This window comes from Camelina sativa, chromosome 8, assembly GCF_000633955.1.
Source record: "Camelina sativa cultivar DH55 chromosome 8, Cs, whole genome shotgun sequence".
Lineage (NCBI taxonomy): Eukaryota > Viridiplantae > Streptophyta > Magnoliopsida > Brassicales > Brassicaceae > Camelina > Camelina sativa.
Genome location: NC_025692.1, coordinates 16,657,626 through 16,678,159, shown reverse-complemented (window position 1 = coordinate 16,678,159; position 20,534 = coordinate 16,657,626). Strand labels below are relative to the sequence as shown.

General features: G+C 39.0%; 2 protein-coding genes across 2 annotated transcripts in view; both read right to left on the bottom strand.

Moving 5' to 3' along the window:
* Window positions 1-2,735, bottom strand: part of LOC104707320 (sodium transporter HKT1) — a 3,370-nt gene extending 635 nt beyond the window's left edge. The window contains exons 1-2 of the mRNA XM_010423648.2: window positions 1,602-2,735; window positions 265-495 (exon numbers count right to left, since the gene is read on the bottom strand). Of these exons, the coding sequence (XP_010421950.1) occupies window positions 265-495; window positions 1,602-2,704 (1,334 nt within the window). The 5' untranslated portion in view covers window positions 2,705-2,735. The remainder of the gene's footprint in view (window positions 1-264; window positions 496-1,601) is intronic.
* On the bottom strand, window positions 6,549-7,515 carry LOC104707319. The gene is made up of 2 exons (XM_010423647.2): window positions 7,260-7,515; window positions 6,549-6,928 (listed from the first exon to the last, which is right to left on the bottom strand). The coding sequence occupies exons 1-2, from the start codon at window positions 7,469-7,471 to the stop codon at window positions 6,724-6,726; spliced, it is 417 nt and encodes a 138-aa protein (XP_010421949.1). The 5' UTR covers window positions 7,472-7,515; the 3' UTR covers window positions 6,549-6,723.

The window sequence follows — 20,534 nt, the reverse complement described above, 5'->3', positions numbered from 1 at the left end:
TTTTTTTTTTTTTTTTTTTTTTTTTTCATTTGCATAATTAAGGCCCAAATACTTTTAGAAAACTTTCTTTCATACTTATGTGCACATTCCTAAATCTGTTTACAAAGGTATTAAATATGTTTGTGCACCAAGTTCATTTAGGAGCTTAAGTTATCCACGCCTTCTTATTCTAGGAGACTTTTTAGTCAGTTTTTTTTTTAAATTTTAGTGATCTGTATAATAATATGGATGCGGATAATGTAATATAGATATATAGAAACATACCTGATAACTTCGAGAATGATATTAAGGACATTGAAATTGAGTGGATCACTTCGTAGTTTTTGCCTTTCGGTGATTGAAATGAGAAATATGCATATCGTCAAAAAGGAAAGTTGTGATACGAACAGCCCACTCTTTGTCACTTTCTTTCTATTTCCGGAATCATCATCTCCTTCTTTATTTATCGTCTTTTGTTCAGTCAACGGCATAAACAATGTGTATGGGGGAAGATACCTAAGCAACGCAATTTTAGTTTTTTACTTATTAGCCCAAGAATTATTTTATATAAAAAAAACAAAGAATAATGCTTTGTGAATATGATGAACTGGAGACTGATACATTCTCCACTACCTAGCTCGAAGGGACATTTATTTTACTGAATCTAAAACCATGGACATATTCTGCTTCACTCCATCATTTCTTGTCTACCACATATTCTTGGAGGTTCCTTATTTGGTGAATTATATATTCCAAAAACTCTTAAGTGAAAAACACCTTCGAAATATTTACTTTAAGTAATGGAGAAAGTTTTCATGTTGACAAAAATGTCCTTTTCCGGCGTTAATCTTTTTGTGGAAAATTTGACAAGCTCACTGAGAAATCTTTTATATTATATTACCGAATCAACACTTATCTTGAATATATAATTTTTTAGGTATTCATGTATCTATATTTTCAACCCATAATTAAATTCAATCAACAACCCAAATAGACTGCGTTAGTTATAGACTTATAGTTAAAGATTAATTTTCGTTAGTAAAAGAAGCTTTGAAAGCTGTTGATTGGTGGATTTAGCCAAAATCAATAGCACTAAAACTAATTGATGCAAATATTTTGGTTGTACCACCTACTCTCATAGGTGAGCATGATTGACGCGGTACGGGTTAAAGAATCTTAGAATAAAATAATAAATGTTATTTTGGTAAAGAATAAACAATATAATTGTTAGGAAAATATTTGCTTTTATAGAAAAGTTAGGTAAATGATTTAAAAATTTTCCAAACTATGTGAGACAATATGCGCATGCATGCAGAGGATATGTTTGGTTTTTATGTAGTGAAAAGTCTAGCCAACTTTCATGTGGTGACCTTTTTTATTGTATTCGATCGTATTAAAAAGCACTATCTCAATTGTTTTAGTTTAATTTATTGTTAAAAAACACAAGATACAACTTGCACGTACTATATAATTAAGTCTATAAGAAACTTCACCTGCCTATGTGTATGTCAAAATTTTAGAGGCGAAAAATATGTCGACATTATGCACATAATTTGAGTCCATATATGCATATATATATATATATATATATCAGGAAAGGATTTAAAGCAACTGCAACTCACATCATTAGGGTGAAGAGTATGAGGATAGCTGGGGAAAGTGTAGAGAGGTCAACAATAGTCTCCCCGGTATGTCTTGAATTGACCACTTGAAATAGTGATCCAACCAACTTCTCGTACGAACTCATTCCTTCAAGAGACTCGGAGCTCCACTCAAAGGTGCAAAAGAGAAGAAGCTGTATCATTAGAAACCCTAACACCGTCAATCCTAGAAGGACACATAGACGAACGGAGAGTAGATGGGAGTATCCCATCTTTTTGTGGTTCTTGAGAATGTAACTATACTCGTCTCGTTTTGTGATCTTATAAAGTCCCCAAATGAGCAAAACCAAGAAACAAGGGAACAAAGTGTTTCCCATAAGTACTTGAGGGATTAAGAGCCAGATGAGACCAGAGTTCTTGCGAAAGATGATCATGTTGTCATTCGTGGGGACAAATCCACAGTTTGCAAACGTGGAGACAGTTGTGAAGACGGAGAAGGTGAGAGGTGAGATTTCTTTGGAACTAAGGACATCTCTCGCCGATTTAACAAAGTTTACGTACACAAGAAGCAACAAAGAGCCAGCTAGGTTTGATATAAGATGGTAGCTAAGAACCACCGAGTACAAGCACTTAGATGCCCTTTCATCGATCTTGCTACGACCCTCGCAATGATCTACTACAGTCTCAAGGTCACTACGGCCATCCTCTATCGGAAGGTCCAAATTAAAAGACCCCATAAGATGTCTAATCTTGTTATGAGGGAAGACGAAGTTGGTGAAATGGGATAAGTAGAGGCTGAGAAAGGAGGTGAAGATTTCGCCTCCGAGCAACATGAGGATAGTGAGGAAGATAAGTTGAGTGTTGGAGAAGACTTCCATGTCAACGGTGGACATGGAAGAGACGGTGATGGCAGAGACAGAAGTGAAGAAGAGGTCCAAGTCATGAGGACGTGAAGTCGTTCTTGGCTTTGTGATTTTGAGTGCCAAGAACCCTAAAAAGGAGAAGAATGAGAAGTAGATGAAGTAGAGAAAAAATAGGGAACTAGATTTAGTAAGCTGCGAACGGAGTTTAGCTAATTTTGCAGCAACTCTCTCCATTTTTAGTTCTTGAGTCTGTCTATGCATTATTATTGGCCATATAAGGTGAGTTTATATAGTACAGATTACACGTACATGAACATTTTCAGCCACATATTATATGGTGACTATTACTGATATGATACCAATATATAACATTTTCCTCCACTTCACGTCGTTTTTTTCCAGAGATTTTCTCTTTCCAGTTTCGAAGGAACACGATAAACGAAATGAGAAAAAAAAAAAGAAAAGAAGCAAATATAGAAATGCGTAATTTAATTGACGTGGCGAAATTCTCTTCCTTAATTGGATGAAACGAATTATTCTTTATTATTTGTTTGCTCCACAATCTTTCTTTCCCTACCCTGATTACGTGGATTTTATTTTCAACATTAGATATTCTATTTTAATAGAAAGAAAATGAATAGATAAAAATATGTTGATTCATCCAATTCCATGCATGATACTTTAGCCTATGTAGAGAGCAATTCATCCAATTATTGAGAATAGAATTGTTGGAATTAGGAACAATTGATCGAAGGAAAGAATGCTTATATATAGTATATATCAGTAGTTCAGTACTATAGCAAAAAGACTTTAACAATGGATGAAGTGATTCAAAGGAGCTATAGTAATTATGAGTAGAAGGAACAAGGTACTACTGTAGATGGAAATTAAAGAGTCAACATAATATGTTACATTTGCTCGTAATAGATTGAAGAGAGAATTCGAGCAAAAAAGATCAAAGTCAAAATCAAAGTCTAACGGCAAATTTGGAAAAACGAGTTTAGAATTTTCCAGCATTGTACTTAGATAAGCAATCTTGTATAATTACTGAAAATTTTAAAATATTTGTTTGAGAGAGTTATGCGCACGAGGAGTAAACTGTTGTATGATAGGGGACCATTGGTAAAATCTAGGAAGTGATACAATATAATATTTAAATGGTGAATGTATCAATCACTTGCTAGGTGGCCACTTATGTTAAATCGTGAACATATTATACCTCTAAAAAAATGGAATAAATCCGAACCTTTGATGTAGATGTTGGCAATAGAGGAAGAACATAATATGTTCATCCTGCTCAAATGCGTTTAGCACTAGAAAATCATTTCCTTTATATATAAAATGTTATCTTCTGCTAGGTGTAAATGTTTTTATATATACGAAAAAATTTAGGAGATCTTCTTATAGCTTAGAGATAAAATTATTCGGAGCCACCAAATGTTTGTTGATTAACCTTTTCGAAGAAAGGTAACACTATGAAGTAAACGATACACTAATGGAAAAATAAAAAGACGAAAGGTCACTTAGTTTGTAAATAGAACCATTTTTTAAGTGACCTCCCTTTTTGTGTGTCTCGATTCGTCTAGCTGTCTTGATATCAGATTTAACGATGAGAATATTAGGAAAGCAAGATGTGTATCTTACGGAGACCAAGTAATATGGACCGTAAAGTTCGTTAATGAAGTGAAGTCCAAACCGAATAATATATTCTACATCTTGATATTACTTATTGTACAAGCTATTTTTGATGTGTTTAGCAAAGTTTACATTATGTTGTGTTAGCAATATGTCAAAGCTAATCACTATATAAATGTATGCCTTAATCTTATAAAACACAACACAATAAACTATTCTATTTCTATAATATTTATCATGGTATCAGAGCAGGTGATTTTGTGGATCTAGACGTTTTCTAAATTCCGCTCTGATAACTTTGTGATCTTAATGATCATGAAAGGTAACGCCGATGAAGACGAAAGTGATGGAGACGATGAAGAACCAGCTGAAGACGTGAAACTCTTTTCTTCAAGTTCTTCACGTGATTTTGTGTTTAGTTTTAAAATTTCAATAGGTTGTTTAATTTGATTTTGGGGTATGTGTCTCTTTAGTTAAAGCCAACGTTTTGGTTTTAAAATAAGTGTTTTTATTTATTTATTTTATTTTATGGATTTAGTGGAAGAATTGGGAGATCTTTGAGAAATTATTATGTTTTAAAGATTTGGGTTTTTCACAAATATTTGTTTATTTTTTTGAGATTATTCTTGATTAAGGGGGAGTTTGGTTATGGTTTAACCATTAGGGGAGTTGGGAGTTTATTGGAACGCTCATGCTTAGGTTATTATTAGTCCGATTTGTGGACTGTCCAAGCTAAGGACAATTGTTTGTGGAGATGCAGGATTTGCGCTCACGGGATATTATTATTCCCTTTTACCAAAACCGAAGACGAGCTGAAGTTTCATCCCTCTTCTGAAGATTGAAGTTTATACCCTAAAGATTTTGTTGACATGATTTGTCTATCCTCGACATAATGTCCACGACATAGGTGTTCTGCTTTGTGGTTGCATAGTTTGCGTTTTGCGTCCCACCTTTGTCGTTCGGGAGAGTATTAAGAAAGCAAGATGTGTATCTTGCGGACCAAGTAATATGGACCGTAAAGTCCGTTAATGAAGTGAAGTCCACTCCAAAAAATATATTCTAGATCTTGATATTACTTATTGTACAAGCTATTTCCTTATGTGTTTAAGAAAGTTTACTTTATGTTGTATTAGCAATATGTCAAAGCTAATCACTATATATATGTATGAAACACAATACAATAAACTATTCTATTTCTATAATATTTATTAGAGAACATTTCACTAAGCCAGACCGTGTAAACGTGTACTTATCAATAGTACTAGTTCTAGTGTCTGTCCGACCTATTACTACTACGTTCACTTTCGAGAGAATTTACAATATCGAAACCTTTTTTTTTTTTTTTTTTTTTTGTCACGATACAATATCGAAACCTGGGTTGTTGTTTATTGTGAAGAAAAAAACCAGTACACATATATGTACCATATACTTTCGTATTTGTTGTACGGTTCCGTCTCCAGTCGTGGCTCATCCCGAGAGATCTTATATACCTAAAACAAGATAAAGGGAGATGTCTGAGCAATATCTAATACTACACACTTAATCTAGAATAATCAAATCACTTTCTAAGTACTACGTGTGATAAATTACATATATACTCTTATCGATTAAATTATATTCATCAAATGTACATGTAACCACACAACATATATAACACAATCACATTCATCATAGCAACCAACAAACACTCTTCGCATAACAAGATGGATGGCTCATAAGTCCCTAGAATGTCACTATTCAATAGTAAGGCAAAACAAGTTCATGGGAAAGGACATATGATAAATCACCAAGTGCTTTTCGAACCACGGATTGATTCACGTAAGTTTTCAGTGTTTTTCCTTCAATGAGACTTTCTAAATATCTTTTTTTGATCAAACATATTGTATTCCATTCATTCACTCCTAAAGGAGGTAAAGTTTACAAGATCTTCAACCAAGAAGTAAAGTTATTATATAATCCCCGAGTGCAATATTAAGATCAACTTGTCTTTTTTATCTCCTTTAATTAGGGCGTCTTCTCGCACATAATATTATTTAAAACAAATTTAAGGCAAGCAATATCATATCGCGAAGACGTGAACGTGTCTCTAACACCATGAGGTTAAAAGATAAATGCGTAATTTGTTCTCTGTCTTTTCCCACTAACTTTGGAGATTAGTGGTTAATCACAAATCGGGTGCTACATTCTTCAACTACTTCTTGTTCTCTTCTTTCAAAACCCACATTATCGATCCATGGAATATTACGTGAATACCACTTTTATTATCNCTAAGCTTTGAACCTTTTAAAAAAAAAAAAAAAAAAAATCTCAAGTAAACTTTCAACAATACGAACTATTTGTTTATATTGCACTTCGAATGTCATTGATACATATGACTCCAGTTTCCACTAAAGCTAACACTACGGGAAAAATTGCAAAACAAAATATCGGTTCAATTCTATCAGGAAGCATAAGCAGAGGGATGCTAGACTAGGCATAATTTTCTTTAGATATCGAAGCAAACAGATCCTAAAAACGCAGAGACTTATATATATATATATATATATATATATATATGACAGATAAAACTAAGTATCCATCAACATAAAAGGATTGTCAAAGTCTTATCTTACACACGAATATGCAGAGCAGAGACTGAGAGCCATTCACTCAAATTGGTAATGTTTGTCAACAGCAACAGAGACATCCCAAGTACAACTCATTCCTTTAGGGAAAACAACAAAGTCACCTGCTTCAATCTCTACACCTTCTTCAGATCCATCAGGATACACTTTCACTTTCCCCTCTAGCAGATAACAAGTCTCCTTTGAACTATATGTCCATGGGAACTTGCTTGGAGGACAACCCCACCTATGCAATGAAAAAATCCAACACTGAGACACTACTGTGTACCTCTATCTGGCTTCTACATATAACAGAATTATGGAGACTGAATTCAACAAAAACAAAAAAAGACTAATCCTTTTAATATCAGACTGATCAGTTGATGTAAAAGATTGTCCAATACACCCACAAAAATTGAAACCAGGACTTGTTTTGAAGCACCAACAAACAAAGCTAAAGGCTTTCTTCTCTGGACAAGTAAAAAAGACTAAAGCTTTCTTATTTACTAGCAAAAACAGAGGAATACATAAATCAATTGATGGATGTGAATCGAGGAGATGAGGAGAAGGGTATGTACTTGGGCCAATTACGAACACCGAGTTGGGTGAGTTTGGACTCAGGTGGATTCTTCTCAATGGTGATGCCCAATTTCTCAGTAGCCATAGACTCGGCTCCAATCGCAGCCATGGATGATGGTCTTCTTGAGTTGTAGGGTTTGTTTGATATTCTTGCGAGGATAAGCCGATGTGGGTTGATGCTTGTTAAATTCACAAGACCAATGCAACCCATTTTGATATCTTAATAACTTACACCTCTTACCTTTTTTTTTTCCTTGCTATTAATTTATTTGTTCACTCTGTTNTTTTTTTTTTTTTTTTTTTTTTTTTTTTTTTTTTTTTTTTTTTGAAAAAAGTTCACTCTGGTTTTAACTTTTAGGTTACAACTATAACAGAAGCTCTATTTTTATTTTTATTTTGTGGACCAGTAATATGGTAATAACATATGATCCATTCATGCCTTATCTCTTACCCTCGTTACATATTCTCTTAATTTGTTTTTCTTTTTATTATATATATTCATAGATTGAAAGCTAAGGGAAAGGGAAAAGATTAAAAATAAGAAAAATTCTAAAATTTATATAAAAATTTGTTTTTTTGGGTAGGGAAGGGTAGATAATGTCTCCCGTTATTTATTTAGAATAGAAACAACTAAATACAAACGCGACGTGTTAACACAATACCTCTCAAATCATCTGATAACAACAAAACAACACTATTCGGAACAAACTCAAATAAGTGAAAACCTAAAAAAAGAAAAAATGCATGGTTAGCTAAACCGTCCGCTAAGCGATTAGCCTCCCGATACACGTGAAAAATCTGGACATTCCAGTCCCTACATATGAAACCATGACACAATGGATGAGTATCGTTGATCCCTGTCTTGAGAAAACTAACCACCACCTCTGAATTTACTTCTAACTCCAATCGGACAACAACTAGTCCATAGTAAACTCCCCACAACTCTGCAAGAGGCGCAGAGCATATCCTAATGTTCAATGAAAACCTCCATGTCAAACACCTAAATCATCTCGTAGTACACCCCTGCAGCGGCTAGACCTGCGTTCCCACGTGAAGCTCCATCAGTATTCACCTTCATCCACCCATGGCGTGGTACAATCCATGCGATCATCCGCTCCACTCTCCCGCGACGTTCTTGTAACCCCTCAAGAGACACATTTGCCCGCAACACCTCTTTCGCAATATCCTTGATGAATTGAACTCTATCTCTACATTTACCAACAGTCCCAAACATGTTGCTACATCCTAACTTCCATCCCCACCAGACTGCCATGCCAAATAGAGTCGGCCATTATATCATATCCCCTCCCAGATTAGATTCCAATACAACCATTCTAGTAGAGACACTTCAAAGAATTGTTGTAGCTTTTCCAGCGGCACAATTATCCTCCAAACACCAGCCATAGCCAAACAATCCCTCAGTATATGTGAGATGGTCTGCTCACCCCACTTACACAATGTACATATTGATGAGTCATAAGATGACATCGAAACCTCTTAGAGTTAGACATTACAAGTTGGTTCCCGACCAACCATAGAAAAGCTCTCACTTTATCGGGTACAACAACAATACACTCTCTAGACCAAACAATCTATGTAAGCGAACCCGTACCTAGAACTATAAGGGCTCTGATACCAAATAGAAACAACCGACCCGTTTTTTTTAATACCTTAATATCTAATGATCCCATACTCACTAGTATCCTAACCCCAGTCAAACAACAATGGATAACATAAAAAAATACCATTAATCTAATAACCAACAATTAATAAACAATTAACCATAATTCCAACATCTTAATCATGTCATAAAATAAATCATAGAACCAGCAACCTAGCATACGTTCTAGACAATTAAGTTCCACTCTAGCATCCTAGCAGAAGCATATGCAAATAACCGAGCCTCTAGAACATCCTCCTCTACAAACCCTTGATTCCACGATCACACTTTGTCTTTACCTGCATCATAAACAACAATTGAGATGCATGAGTATTATCAACACTCAGTGAGGCAATCCTCCCATCTACTGGGCTATACACACAAGAAATAAGATCTCCTCATGCCACAATCAACAAACAACAAACAAACCAGGCAATACACAAAGCAACACAACATCAGCAGCCAACCGAGGAGGGTGTCGGCCGATACCAGATGGTGTCGACAGAGACTCCCTCTGAAGAAACAATGTGACCCAGAAAGTTCATCTCCCTCTACTAGAAACTGCACTTGCTCAGCCTAACGAAAAAAAGCTTCTGCTTCTGCAGCTTCTTCAGAACAGCTCTCAGATGAATCACATGCTTCTTAGGAATCTTCGAATACACAAGGATGTCGTTGATGAAGATGATGACAAACTCATCCAAAAACTCCTAGAACATACTCTTCATCAACCTCATAAATGCAGCTGCCGCATTAGTCAAACGGAAGGGCATCACCACAAACTCATCCTGAAAGTCGTTTTCCTGACGTCCAACTCTTGTATCGAAATCTGATGGTAACCAGCTGCCAAGTCAATCTTGGAAAACAAAGTAGGATCTCTCAACTGATCCAACTCAGCCTGCGATAAAAACCTGACCCGAATATACCGACCCGTTCTGAACCGAAATTTTCGGTTTTGGGTTGGCTTCGGTTAGAAGAGTTGAACCGATCGGAAGCTTTGTAAATTTGATCGGTTACCCGAGTTTTTTTGGTTCGGTACGGGTACCCGTTCGGGTAACCGAGATCTTCATCTTCCTCCTCTTATTTTGCCGGATCTGTTGAGATATGAGTTTGTATCGCCGCCGTCAATGATTATAGTTGATTTTAGGATTGTACAAAGGTTGAAGATGGTTTAAACACACCGTTTTCATTAGAAACCCATTGTTTTGATTTTTTTTTTTAACATTTTCTTATTGGCCTGGCCCAAATTTCTTCCTTTTTTTTTTCGACAACTATTTAGTGGAACAAAACGTTTCAGTTTGTTTCAAAAAAAAAAAAAAATCGAATAAACGAAACCCGACCAGAAATCTACTTCGGTTATCTTCAGAACAATTTTCAAATAACAAAATACCCGACTACCCAAAATAACCGAACGACCCAACCTAAAAACCCGAACTCGCAGGCCGAATCCAACAACTCATCAATCCGCGGAAGATGATACTTGTTCTTCACAGTTACTCGGTTCAGACCCCAATAATCTATGCACAAGCGAAAACTCTCATCCTTTTTCTTTATAAACAACACCGGCGCTCCTCATGGTGAAGTGTTCGTACGAATAAATCCTTTGTCAAACAAATCCTCCAACTGCTTCTGCAGCTCCACCATCTCTGCTGGAGCCATCCTATAGGGTGTCTTAGACAATGGGGTCATCCCTGGTTCCAACTCAATCGTGAAGGGATCATACCGAGATGGTGGTAACCCCTGCAACAACTGAAACACCTCCTCAAACTCCTAAACCATAGGGATCTAACCCATAGTAACCTGCCTTACAGACTCCAACATAGAAATAGTAGCCAGGTACGCTTCCCGAACCTTACTGATCATCTTCTCTGCCTGCACAACTATGATAACGAGACTCCTTGAAGTCGGTCTCACTCCGTGATAAAATTGACTCTTCGCTTCAGCCCGCTCAAACACAACTCTACTCTGATGACAATCTAGATATACTATGTATCGACACAACCAATCCATGCCCAATATAACATCATATAACTCCAATGGACTGATACCCAGATCAGCCGACATTGAATCTCCAGCCACCTGAATATCCACACCCCTCGCCCGTCCATGGACCTGGATCAACCAACCTCCAACAACCCTACCGATCTTGAACCGCTCTTTGGGATCTCCACGAATGTTGCCCCTCTAGGCACATTCTAGGGTAACGAAGCAATGAGTTGTTCCAGAGTCAAACAACACGTGGGACATAAGTCCTCTAACCAATAAGGTCCCTAACAAACCTTATGCACTAAGAACCCTAGCGTTCATCACAAGCAACAATAATATCCAAAAATGACATAAACCACAAGGTAAAGTTAGAAATTATACCCTTGATCGCATAGGCATTGGTTCCTCCCGTCTTAACGATCGTTTACACACGCGGTGGCAGAGGTAATGGCAACACCATATGCCCAACCTGCTGCACTCCTGGCTGCATCGCCGCCACTGCCATCAGATGTATCTTGGGATACACTGATCTGAGATGTTCCGCCTCCCTACAATGGAAACACAACCCAAAGCACCCCACACTGCTGGAACTCACCCTCTGCATGCCATCAAACCTACGTTTCTGCCTCTGCACAGGCTTGCCGCCCTTGCTAGCAACAGAATGCGGCTGAGTACGCTTCGGCTGCACTGGATGACTGACCACCACCACTTGTGCTCTTAAGTCATCCTCTAACCAAGCTGCAATCTCCACCAGATCTGCTCTTGTAGCGTAACTCCTCAGGTCATCCCAAGAGCTAGCAAGAATCTCCGCACCTGAGCCGAATCTGACTCTAAAGCACGACCTGCATACCCTACAAGTCGACTAAACTCCACATCCAGCTTCCACAGTGTGGTTCCCCTGGTTCAACCCCAAGAACTGCGCCTCTATGCGATCAAGCACCTCCTGCGGGAAGTATTTGGCATTGAAATCTCCAACAAAATCCATCCAAGTTATTTCTCGATCACCTCTTTGGGCCGTCACCGACCTCCACCACACACACGCATCTCCCAAAATGTAGTGACCTGCCAAGTCCACCCGATACTGGTCGGGACACTGGAGCGAGTGCAAGATGTTTTCCTTTTGCTCTATTCCACTCATCTGCCCCACTCGGATTCGTGCCTCCTGGAAAGTACTCCGCACCCACATGTCGTAGCTGCACCAACATCTAAACATACTTTGCATCCAATATCCTCGGCCCCAGCTGCACACGTGCCTGCAAGTAAGCCACAGGCTGGACCTCTGACCCTGCCCACAAACTATTGGTGGCATGACTACGACCACGCCCACGACCACGACTACGACCACGCCCAGCAACTCCAGCTCTAACCATTTGTACCACCAAGAAAAGAAGGCTTAGCAAATAAAATGATCCTGACTACAAAAGAAAACACAAATTACCGTGGAATCACATTGAATGCTCAGAGAGGATGTTCTAGGACCCTATGTCACACACAAGCATTCAATTCANCAGGTCATCCCAAGAGCTAGCAAGAATCTCCGCACCTGAGCCGAATCTGACTCTAAAGCACGACCTGCATACCCTACAAGTCGACTAAACTCCACATCCAGCTTCCACAGTGTGGTTCCCCTGGTTCAACCCCAAGAACTGCGCCTCTATGCGATCAAGCACCTCCTGCGGGAAGTATTTGGCATTGAAATCTCCAACAAAATCCATCCAAGTTATTTCTCGATCACCTCTTTGGGCCGTCACCGACCTCCACCACACACACGCATCTCCCAAAATGTAGTGACCTGCCAAGTCCACCCGATACTGGTCGGGACACTGGAGCGAGTGCAAGATGTTTTCCTTTTGCTCTATTCCACTCATCTGCCCCACTCGGATTCGTGCCTCCTGGAAAGTACTCCGCACCCACATGTCGTAGCTGCACCAACATCTAAACATACTTTGCATCCAATATCCTCGGCCCCAGCTGCACACGTGCCTGCAAGTAAGCCACAGGCTGGACCTCTGACCCTGCCCACAAACTATTGGTGGCATGACTACGACCACGCCCACGACCACGACTACGACCACGCCCAGCAACTCCAGCTCTAACCATTTGTACCACCAAGAAAAGAAGGCTTAGCAAATAAAATGATCCTGACTACAAAAGAAAACACAAATTACCGTGGAATCACATTGAATGCTCAGAGAGGATGTTCTAGGACCCTATGTCACACACAAGCATTCAATTCAAACTGATAACATCATTATTTTACCCATTTTAGCTATAGTTTTAGTATGCATTTAGGAAAAGATTGATATGATTTCAATGCTTTAATGTCTATTATCAAGTATTTCAGGTTTCAATAAGGTTTTACAGGTTTATAGCAATTTGGACCTAAAGACAAGGAAAATACGTTTTAGGAAAGTTTCAGAGCTTTACATTACAGGAAACTTTTGAAGAGCTTCTAGAACTCGAAATATATCATGCTTGATGTCTATGGAAAGCTGGAAGAGTCATCTTTCTCCTCGCAGTAGAATCAAGTCAATCAATTTATTCATCTGGAAGTTATGCCCAATTTACCGAGACGTGTTATAAACCGACGTAAAGAGAAGCAACCAGCCGATGGGCTTTCATTCAAGGCCTGACCAGCGACCACCACTGCGGCCCAGTCCAAGCCTCCTCCACGGTCCAGAAGCCTCTTTCGCCGTCCCTTGTCCTGCACTTAAGAAGAGAAGACGTTTCTACCCTTACAAAACCCTAACCCTAAACAAAACCCTATAAATACTATTAAGACCTAGGGTTTTGAGGTGTGCTTCCTTTGTGCCTCTAAGTTCTTCATCCACACCACCAGCAGCCGACCTAGAGACGACCAGAGACTCCTCTACCACCGTCGAAGCTCGTCCTCTCTCACCTCCTCTTAGAAGCCATCACCAAAGACACCAAATCTCTACTCTTCCTTATTTCTTTCATTCTTACCATAGCCGATTATGATGCTCCTAACCAATTCGTTCAAGACGGCGCTGCTATCCGTATCACTCATCCTCCAAGACGTGATTACGAGATTAAACCTCAAATTATTGGTTTGGTGAAACAAAATCAGTTCCATGGCCTTACTACCGAACATCCGATGGACCCATANCAAACTGATAACATCATTATTTTACCCATTTTAGCTATAGTTTTAGTATGCATTTAGGAAAAGATTGATATGATTTCAATGCTTTAATGTCTATTATCAAGTATTTCAGGTTTCAATAAGGTTTTACAGGTTTATAGCAATTTGGACCTAAAGACAAGGAAAATACGTTTTAGGAAAGTTTCAGAGCTTTACATTACAGGAAACTTTTGAAGAGCTTCTAGAACTCGAAATATATCATGCTTGATGTCTATGGAAAGCTGGAAGAGTCATCTTTCTCCTCGCAGTAGAATCAAGTCAATCAATTTATTCATCTGGAAGTTATGCCCAATTTACCGAGACGTGTTATAAACCGACGTAAAGAGAAGCAACCAGCCGATGGGCTTTCATTCAAGGCCTGACCAGCGACCACCACTGCGGCCCAGTCCAAGCCTCCTCCACGGTCCAGAAGCCTCTTTCGCCGTCCCTTGTCCTGCACTTAAGAAGAGAAGACGTTTCTACCCTTACAAAACCCTAACCCTAAACAAAACCCTATAAATACTATTAAGACCTAGGGTTTTGAGGTGTGCTTCCTTTGTGCCTCTAAGTTCTTCATCCACACCACCAGCAGCCGACCTAGAGACGACCAGAGACTCCTCTACCACCGTCGAAGCTCGTCCTCTCTCACCTCCTCTTAGAAGCCATCACCAAAGACACCAAATCTCTACTCTTCCTTATTTCTTTCATTCTTACCATAGCCGATTATGATGCTCCTAACCAATTCGTTCAAGACGGCGCTGCTATCCGTATCACTCATCCTCCAAGACGTGATTACGAGATTAAACCTCAAATTATTGGTTTGGTGAAACAAAATCAGTTCCATGGCCTTACTACCGAACATCCGATGGACCCATAGGAATTCCCGAAGATTTCTTGAAGTGTAAGCTTTTTCCTTTCTCTCTAGCCGACAAGGCTCATAGATGGTTAAAGTCTTTACCTCCTGGATCGCTTACTATCTGGGAAGGATGCAAGTCAGCCTTTCTCAACCACTTCTACACCAAGTCGAGATCCAACTCTCTTCGCAACAAGCTGCAAATTTTTCAACAAGGACCAGTCGAAATTTTTTATGAAACATGGGAACGTTTCAAGGACTTTGAACGTGACTGCCCCCATCATGGTTTTGCTCAAGGTAACCTCTTAAGTACTTTCTATAGAGGATTACACCCTAAGTATCAACTTTCACTCGACACGGCCAACAATGGAGATTTTACTACAAACCGTTCAGGAAGGACGAGCTCTCATTGACAACCTTGCCGCAAGTAGTAGCAACACTTGCACCAATTTCGATAGAACCATCCGTTCTAGCAATTCCAACGCTAAGGAGATTGCCGACCTCAAGAACATGATGAACCAACTTCTAAAGAACCAACAACGTGGAGTAAACGCTTGTGAGACTATTAACAATGGAAACATGGAGCCTTTCCAAGAAGATTCTTATGACCAAGAAGAAGAAGTCAACTATGTTGGTGCTCAAGGATACTACCAAAACCGAGGGTACAACAACAACTTCAACAACAACTTTAGAAATACTTCTAACCTTTCTTATAGGAACCCAAATGTGGAGAATCCCCAAGATCAGAATTATCCTCAGCAAGCTAACCGATTTCAAGGCAACAACTTTGGTGGAAACAACAACAACAACATTCAGCCGAGACCTCAATTCAACAACAACAAGCCGCCTTTTCAATCCGGACCAGCCCAGGCGCCTACATCTCAAACCGATGCCAACGTCGACATTTAGATGCAAGAACTCCTTGTTGCTTTTCAAAAGCAATCAAGAGATATCAACTCAAGGATGGACAACATCTATACCGAACTGAATGGGAAGTTTGAAAGCATTTCTATTCATTTTATGAAGCTTGAAACCCAAGTTGCTCAAACCGCTAATGCCGTTCCACACCAAGTTGGTGTACTTCTGGGAAAATCCGAAGAGAATCCTAAAGGATATTGCAATGCTATCTTAGCCGTACCAGCCCTCACTTGCCGTGAGGCCAAACCTACGGTACCACTCTTTGACTCTTATGAAGATGTTATTCGTATGACATGTCCATTTGATGAAGAAACCGCAAGCCACTACCCCTTAAGGAGACTACCTAAAGCTGAAGACCCTGGACGTTTTGTTTGCTCATGCTCCATAACAAGCATTGAATTCTCTAACTCTCTTTGTGATTCTGGTGCTAATGTTAATGTTATGTCAAGAAGTGTAGCCGATACACTAGGATTGTGAGACATATCGCCATCCAACCTCAGTTTAGTCTTTGGAGACTCATCACAAAAGGTTCCCGACGGATTTGTTCAAGACCTACAACTTGTAGTAGGAGATTGCATAGTCCCTACCGATTTTCACATCCTAGATATGGAAGACAAGACCGAGAGACCATTGATTTTAGGAAGACCATTCCTAGCTACTGTTGGAGCTATCATCGACCACAAGTCAAAGAGGACAACCTTTGCTAACATCAACAAGAAGAAGTCATATCCAACTATCTCCAAGCCAAAGCCATGGCCGACCTACTCATTACATGAAGAGCCGATGGATCCTAACATAGACAAGATGAAGCAATTTGACCATTCTGCATCCACAAGTACCAACAACCTGCTACCTAAGCCACCTAAACCGCCTAAGCCACCACAAATTTCCAAGATCAAGATCATAGTTCCTCCTGAGCTAAGCAATGAGAACAAGGAACAGATCCAAGAGATGATAAGGCATACTAAAGAAGTTCTTCTTCATGCTAAAGTTTTTGAAACTTCTGCAATAGGACAACTTGTTATTGAAGCTGGAGCAAACTATCAAGATATCAAAGGAGCCGAAGGAGCATTGATTCCCGAAGTCAACTCTTCTCAAGCCTAACTTGGCCGCTACCGTCGAGCCAACGACGTTAAACAAGTGCGCTTCTTGGGAGGCAACCCAAGCTAGTAAGTATTTATTTTTAGGATTGATTTTCTTTTATTTTTAATATTTTTGCATTTTAGTTTCAGGTTTATAAAAAAAAAATAGAAAAGCCAAAAAGAAGGAAGAAGAAGTCCCCATGGATTGGCAATGCACACTATGACTAGTGGCAAATACAACCTACTGACCGACCACCTCCAATGTGACCGAAGCATGCCGAAGGCGACGGATCATCACCATCCTTGAGTGATCGATGCCGAGAGTCCCCACCAGCCATACCAACCTTAGCCAATGCCATGTCCCACGTCCTATGTACTATGTACTATATACTATGTACCATGTACCATGTCCAACGTACCATGTACCATGTCCGACGTACCATGTACCATGTTCCATGTCCGACGTACCAGCTGCTGCTGTCCGCGACCGCTCATCCGTGTACTGCGAGACAACTCCGAACCACCACCATCCTCACCACCTACCATCACCATTCTTTTACTTAGGTATGTTTTATTATTTTTATTTCTCATTATTATTGATGGTTTTAGGTTTTTGTTTCAAGGAGGATGCATTTAGAGATATATCAAATAGAATTCGAATGAACTTAGCCTAGTTCATACTCGATGTAAAGCAACCAAAGGAAGTATAAACGGTTAGTCACCACATTTTCATTCCACAGCCGAACTCTAGACAACTTTTTGGGAAACCATAAAATGTCTTGAGTCGACAAAACATCATTCCATCAAGGTGACATTGTTCTTAAACCCTGCCCTTTTCCTTATGATTTTTAATCCTCAACTCTTTCTTTTTTCCCACCGAGGACGGTGTGATTTAAGTCTGGGGGGAAGGATGTTCCATCCTATACTAATGATACTTTCTATTTTGTTGACTTGAGACCTTTTTCCACTTTTTACATCAATAATCTTGACGTTTTTATCGAGTCACATTTTTTTTATTGAGTCAAAACTAGTAGAGGATTATGATCTTATTCTAACGGTTTATTTGATTTGGATTAACACTCTTATGACTCTTGATTATGCTTGAAAACAGAACCCAAGTTTGGAAAGACTGTGAGCCGACTCAACAATCCCCCAAGTCCCTATTCGGTGGATATTCAGATGATCTGNGAAGTATAAACGGTTAGTCACCACATTTTCATTCCACAGCCGAACTCTAGACAACTTTTTGGGAAACCATAAAATGTCTTGAGTCGACAAAACATCATTCCATCAAGGTGACATTGTTCTTAAACCCTGCCCTTTTCCTTATGATTTTTAATCCTCAACTCTTTCTTTTTTCCCACCGAGGACGGTGTGATTTAAGTCTGGGGGGAAGGATGTTCCATCCTATACTAATGATACTTTCTATTTTGTTGACTTGAGACCTTTTTCCACTTTTTACATCAATAATCTTGACGTTTTTATCGAGTCACATTTTTTTTATTGAGTCAAAACTAGTAGAGGATTATGATCTTATTCTAACGGTTTATTTGATTTGGATTAACACTCTTATGACTCTTGATTATGCTTGAAAACAGAACCCAAGTTTGGAAAGACTGTGAGCCGACTCAACAATCCCCCAAGTCCCTATTCGGTGGATATTCAGATGATCTGACGTTGTCTCTAACTTTTATAGGACCTAAACCGGACTTAATTTTCAAGTCCTGGGAATTGGTATTCATTGGACTAGATCTCTACATTCAAGCCACACAAGACATTGCACTTCTTCAAAAGTATGTTCCCCTCTCTCTTTCCTTCAATACTCTATAAAATAAAAAATAAAAAATAAAAAGAGAGAATAAAAGATGAGATGATTTTGATCAGTTTAGAGGGGTAGGTAAATTACCGATGACCCCAGTATTCGCCTACACCTTTGATTAAAAAAAAAAAGAAAAAGAAAAGAAGTGAGAAAAGGGAGAGGAAAGGAATCATATGAAGAAAGTCTTGGCTTGAAGAGAGTCTACAAGCCATTGATCGATTTTCCCATGGTAAGATTTCACTTTTTATTTTTGCTTAATTTATGTAAAGAGATGGCAATAGAGATTCTGGAGACTCTAAAGAATTGTGGGATCAAAGAGAGTTGATGACTCTCATGGTGGGTTACAAATGGAAGTTCCTAATGTCAAGGCGAAGAAGAGTGCAAAGACAATATCCCCAAAGATAAGTGAATTCCCATTATTTTCAAAACCTCTTTTCCATGATTTAGTTTGATTATTTGCTTGAAGACAAGCAAATTCTAAGTCTGGGGGAGTTGATAACATCATTATTTTACCCATTTTAGCTATAGTTTTAGTATGCATTTAGGAAGAGATTGATATGATTTCAATGCTTTAATGTCTATTATCAAGTATTTCAGGTTTCAATAAGCTTTTACAGGTTTTATAGCAATTTGGACCAAAAGACAAGGAAAATACGTTTTAGGAAAGTTTCAAAGATTTACAGTACGGACAACATTTGAAGAGCTTTCCAAACTCAAAATATATCATGCTTGGTGTCTATGGAAAGCTGGAAGAGTCATCTTTTTCCTCGAAGTGAAATCAAGTCAATCCATTCATTCATCCGGAAGTTATTCCCGATTTACCGATACGTACTATAAACCGACGTAAAGAGAAGCAACCAGACGATGGGCTTTCATTCAAGGCCTGACCAGCGACCACCACTGCGGCCCAGTCCAAGCCTCCTCCACGGTCTAGAAGCCTCTTTCACCCCTTGTCCTGCACTTAAGAAGAGAAGACGTTTCTACCCTTACAAAACCCTAACCCTAAACAAAACCCTATAAATACTCTTAACACCTAGGGTTTTGAGGTGTGCTTCCTTTGTGCCTCTAAGTTTTTCATCAACACCACCAGCAGCCGATCTAGAGACGACCAGAGACTCCTCTACCTCCATCGAAGCTTGTCCTCTCTCACCTCCTCTTAGAAGCCATCGCCGAGGACACCAAATCTCTACTCTTCCTTATTTCTTTCATTCTTACTTTGCTTTTGGGATCAAGTTACTTTTGTGACAAATAGAGAAGTTTCCTTTGAACCCCTTTTGTTTATTGATTCGTTTTTGATGCTGTTCTATATAATATTAATGTCGTTTCTTTGCATCATGAGCGAGTATTTTACTTTGTTGGTTTTATGGGATGATTCAAGGGGAATTCATGGTTCGCTTCAATTAGGTTGTTAGATCTTATTTTCGGTTTTATTATAGAGTTCTTTTGGGACATCTTTATCTTAATGCTTATGCTTAGATTGATATAGAGAATGAGAGCGCTAACCGCGTTATCTTACTTCTCCGAACTAGTGTTATACCGAAACCTTGCTCGTAACCTGCGTAAGTTGAGTTACGAAGTTTGGTGAATGTATCGAACTTGTTTAACTAGCTGGTTGACATGCGTCGTTGCCTGCGAAAGTTGAGTAACAGAGTGTGAAGACTTTAGACTTTCATTCTATGAGAATAGCTTGTTAGTTCATTAGTGTTTCGTAGTTGAGAACCTAGACCGAAAATTAGTATTTACTTGTTAGATCTTACACTTAATATTGCTTAGAACCATGAAAACCCTGAGATGACTCCCAAAACGCCCAACGCCTT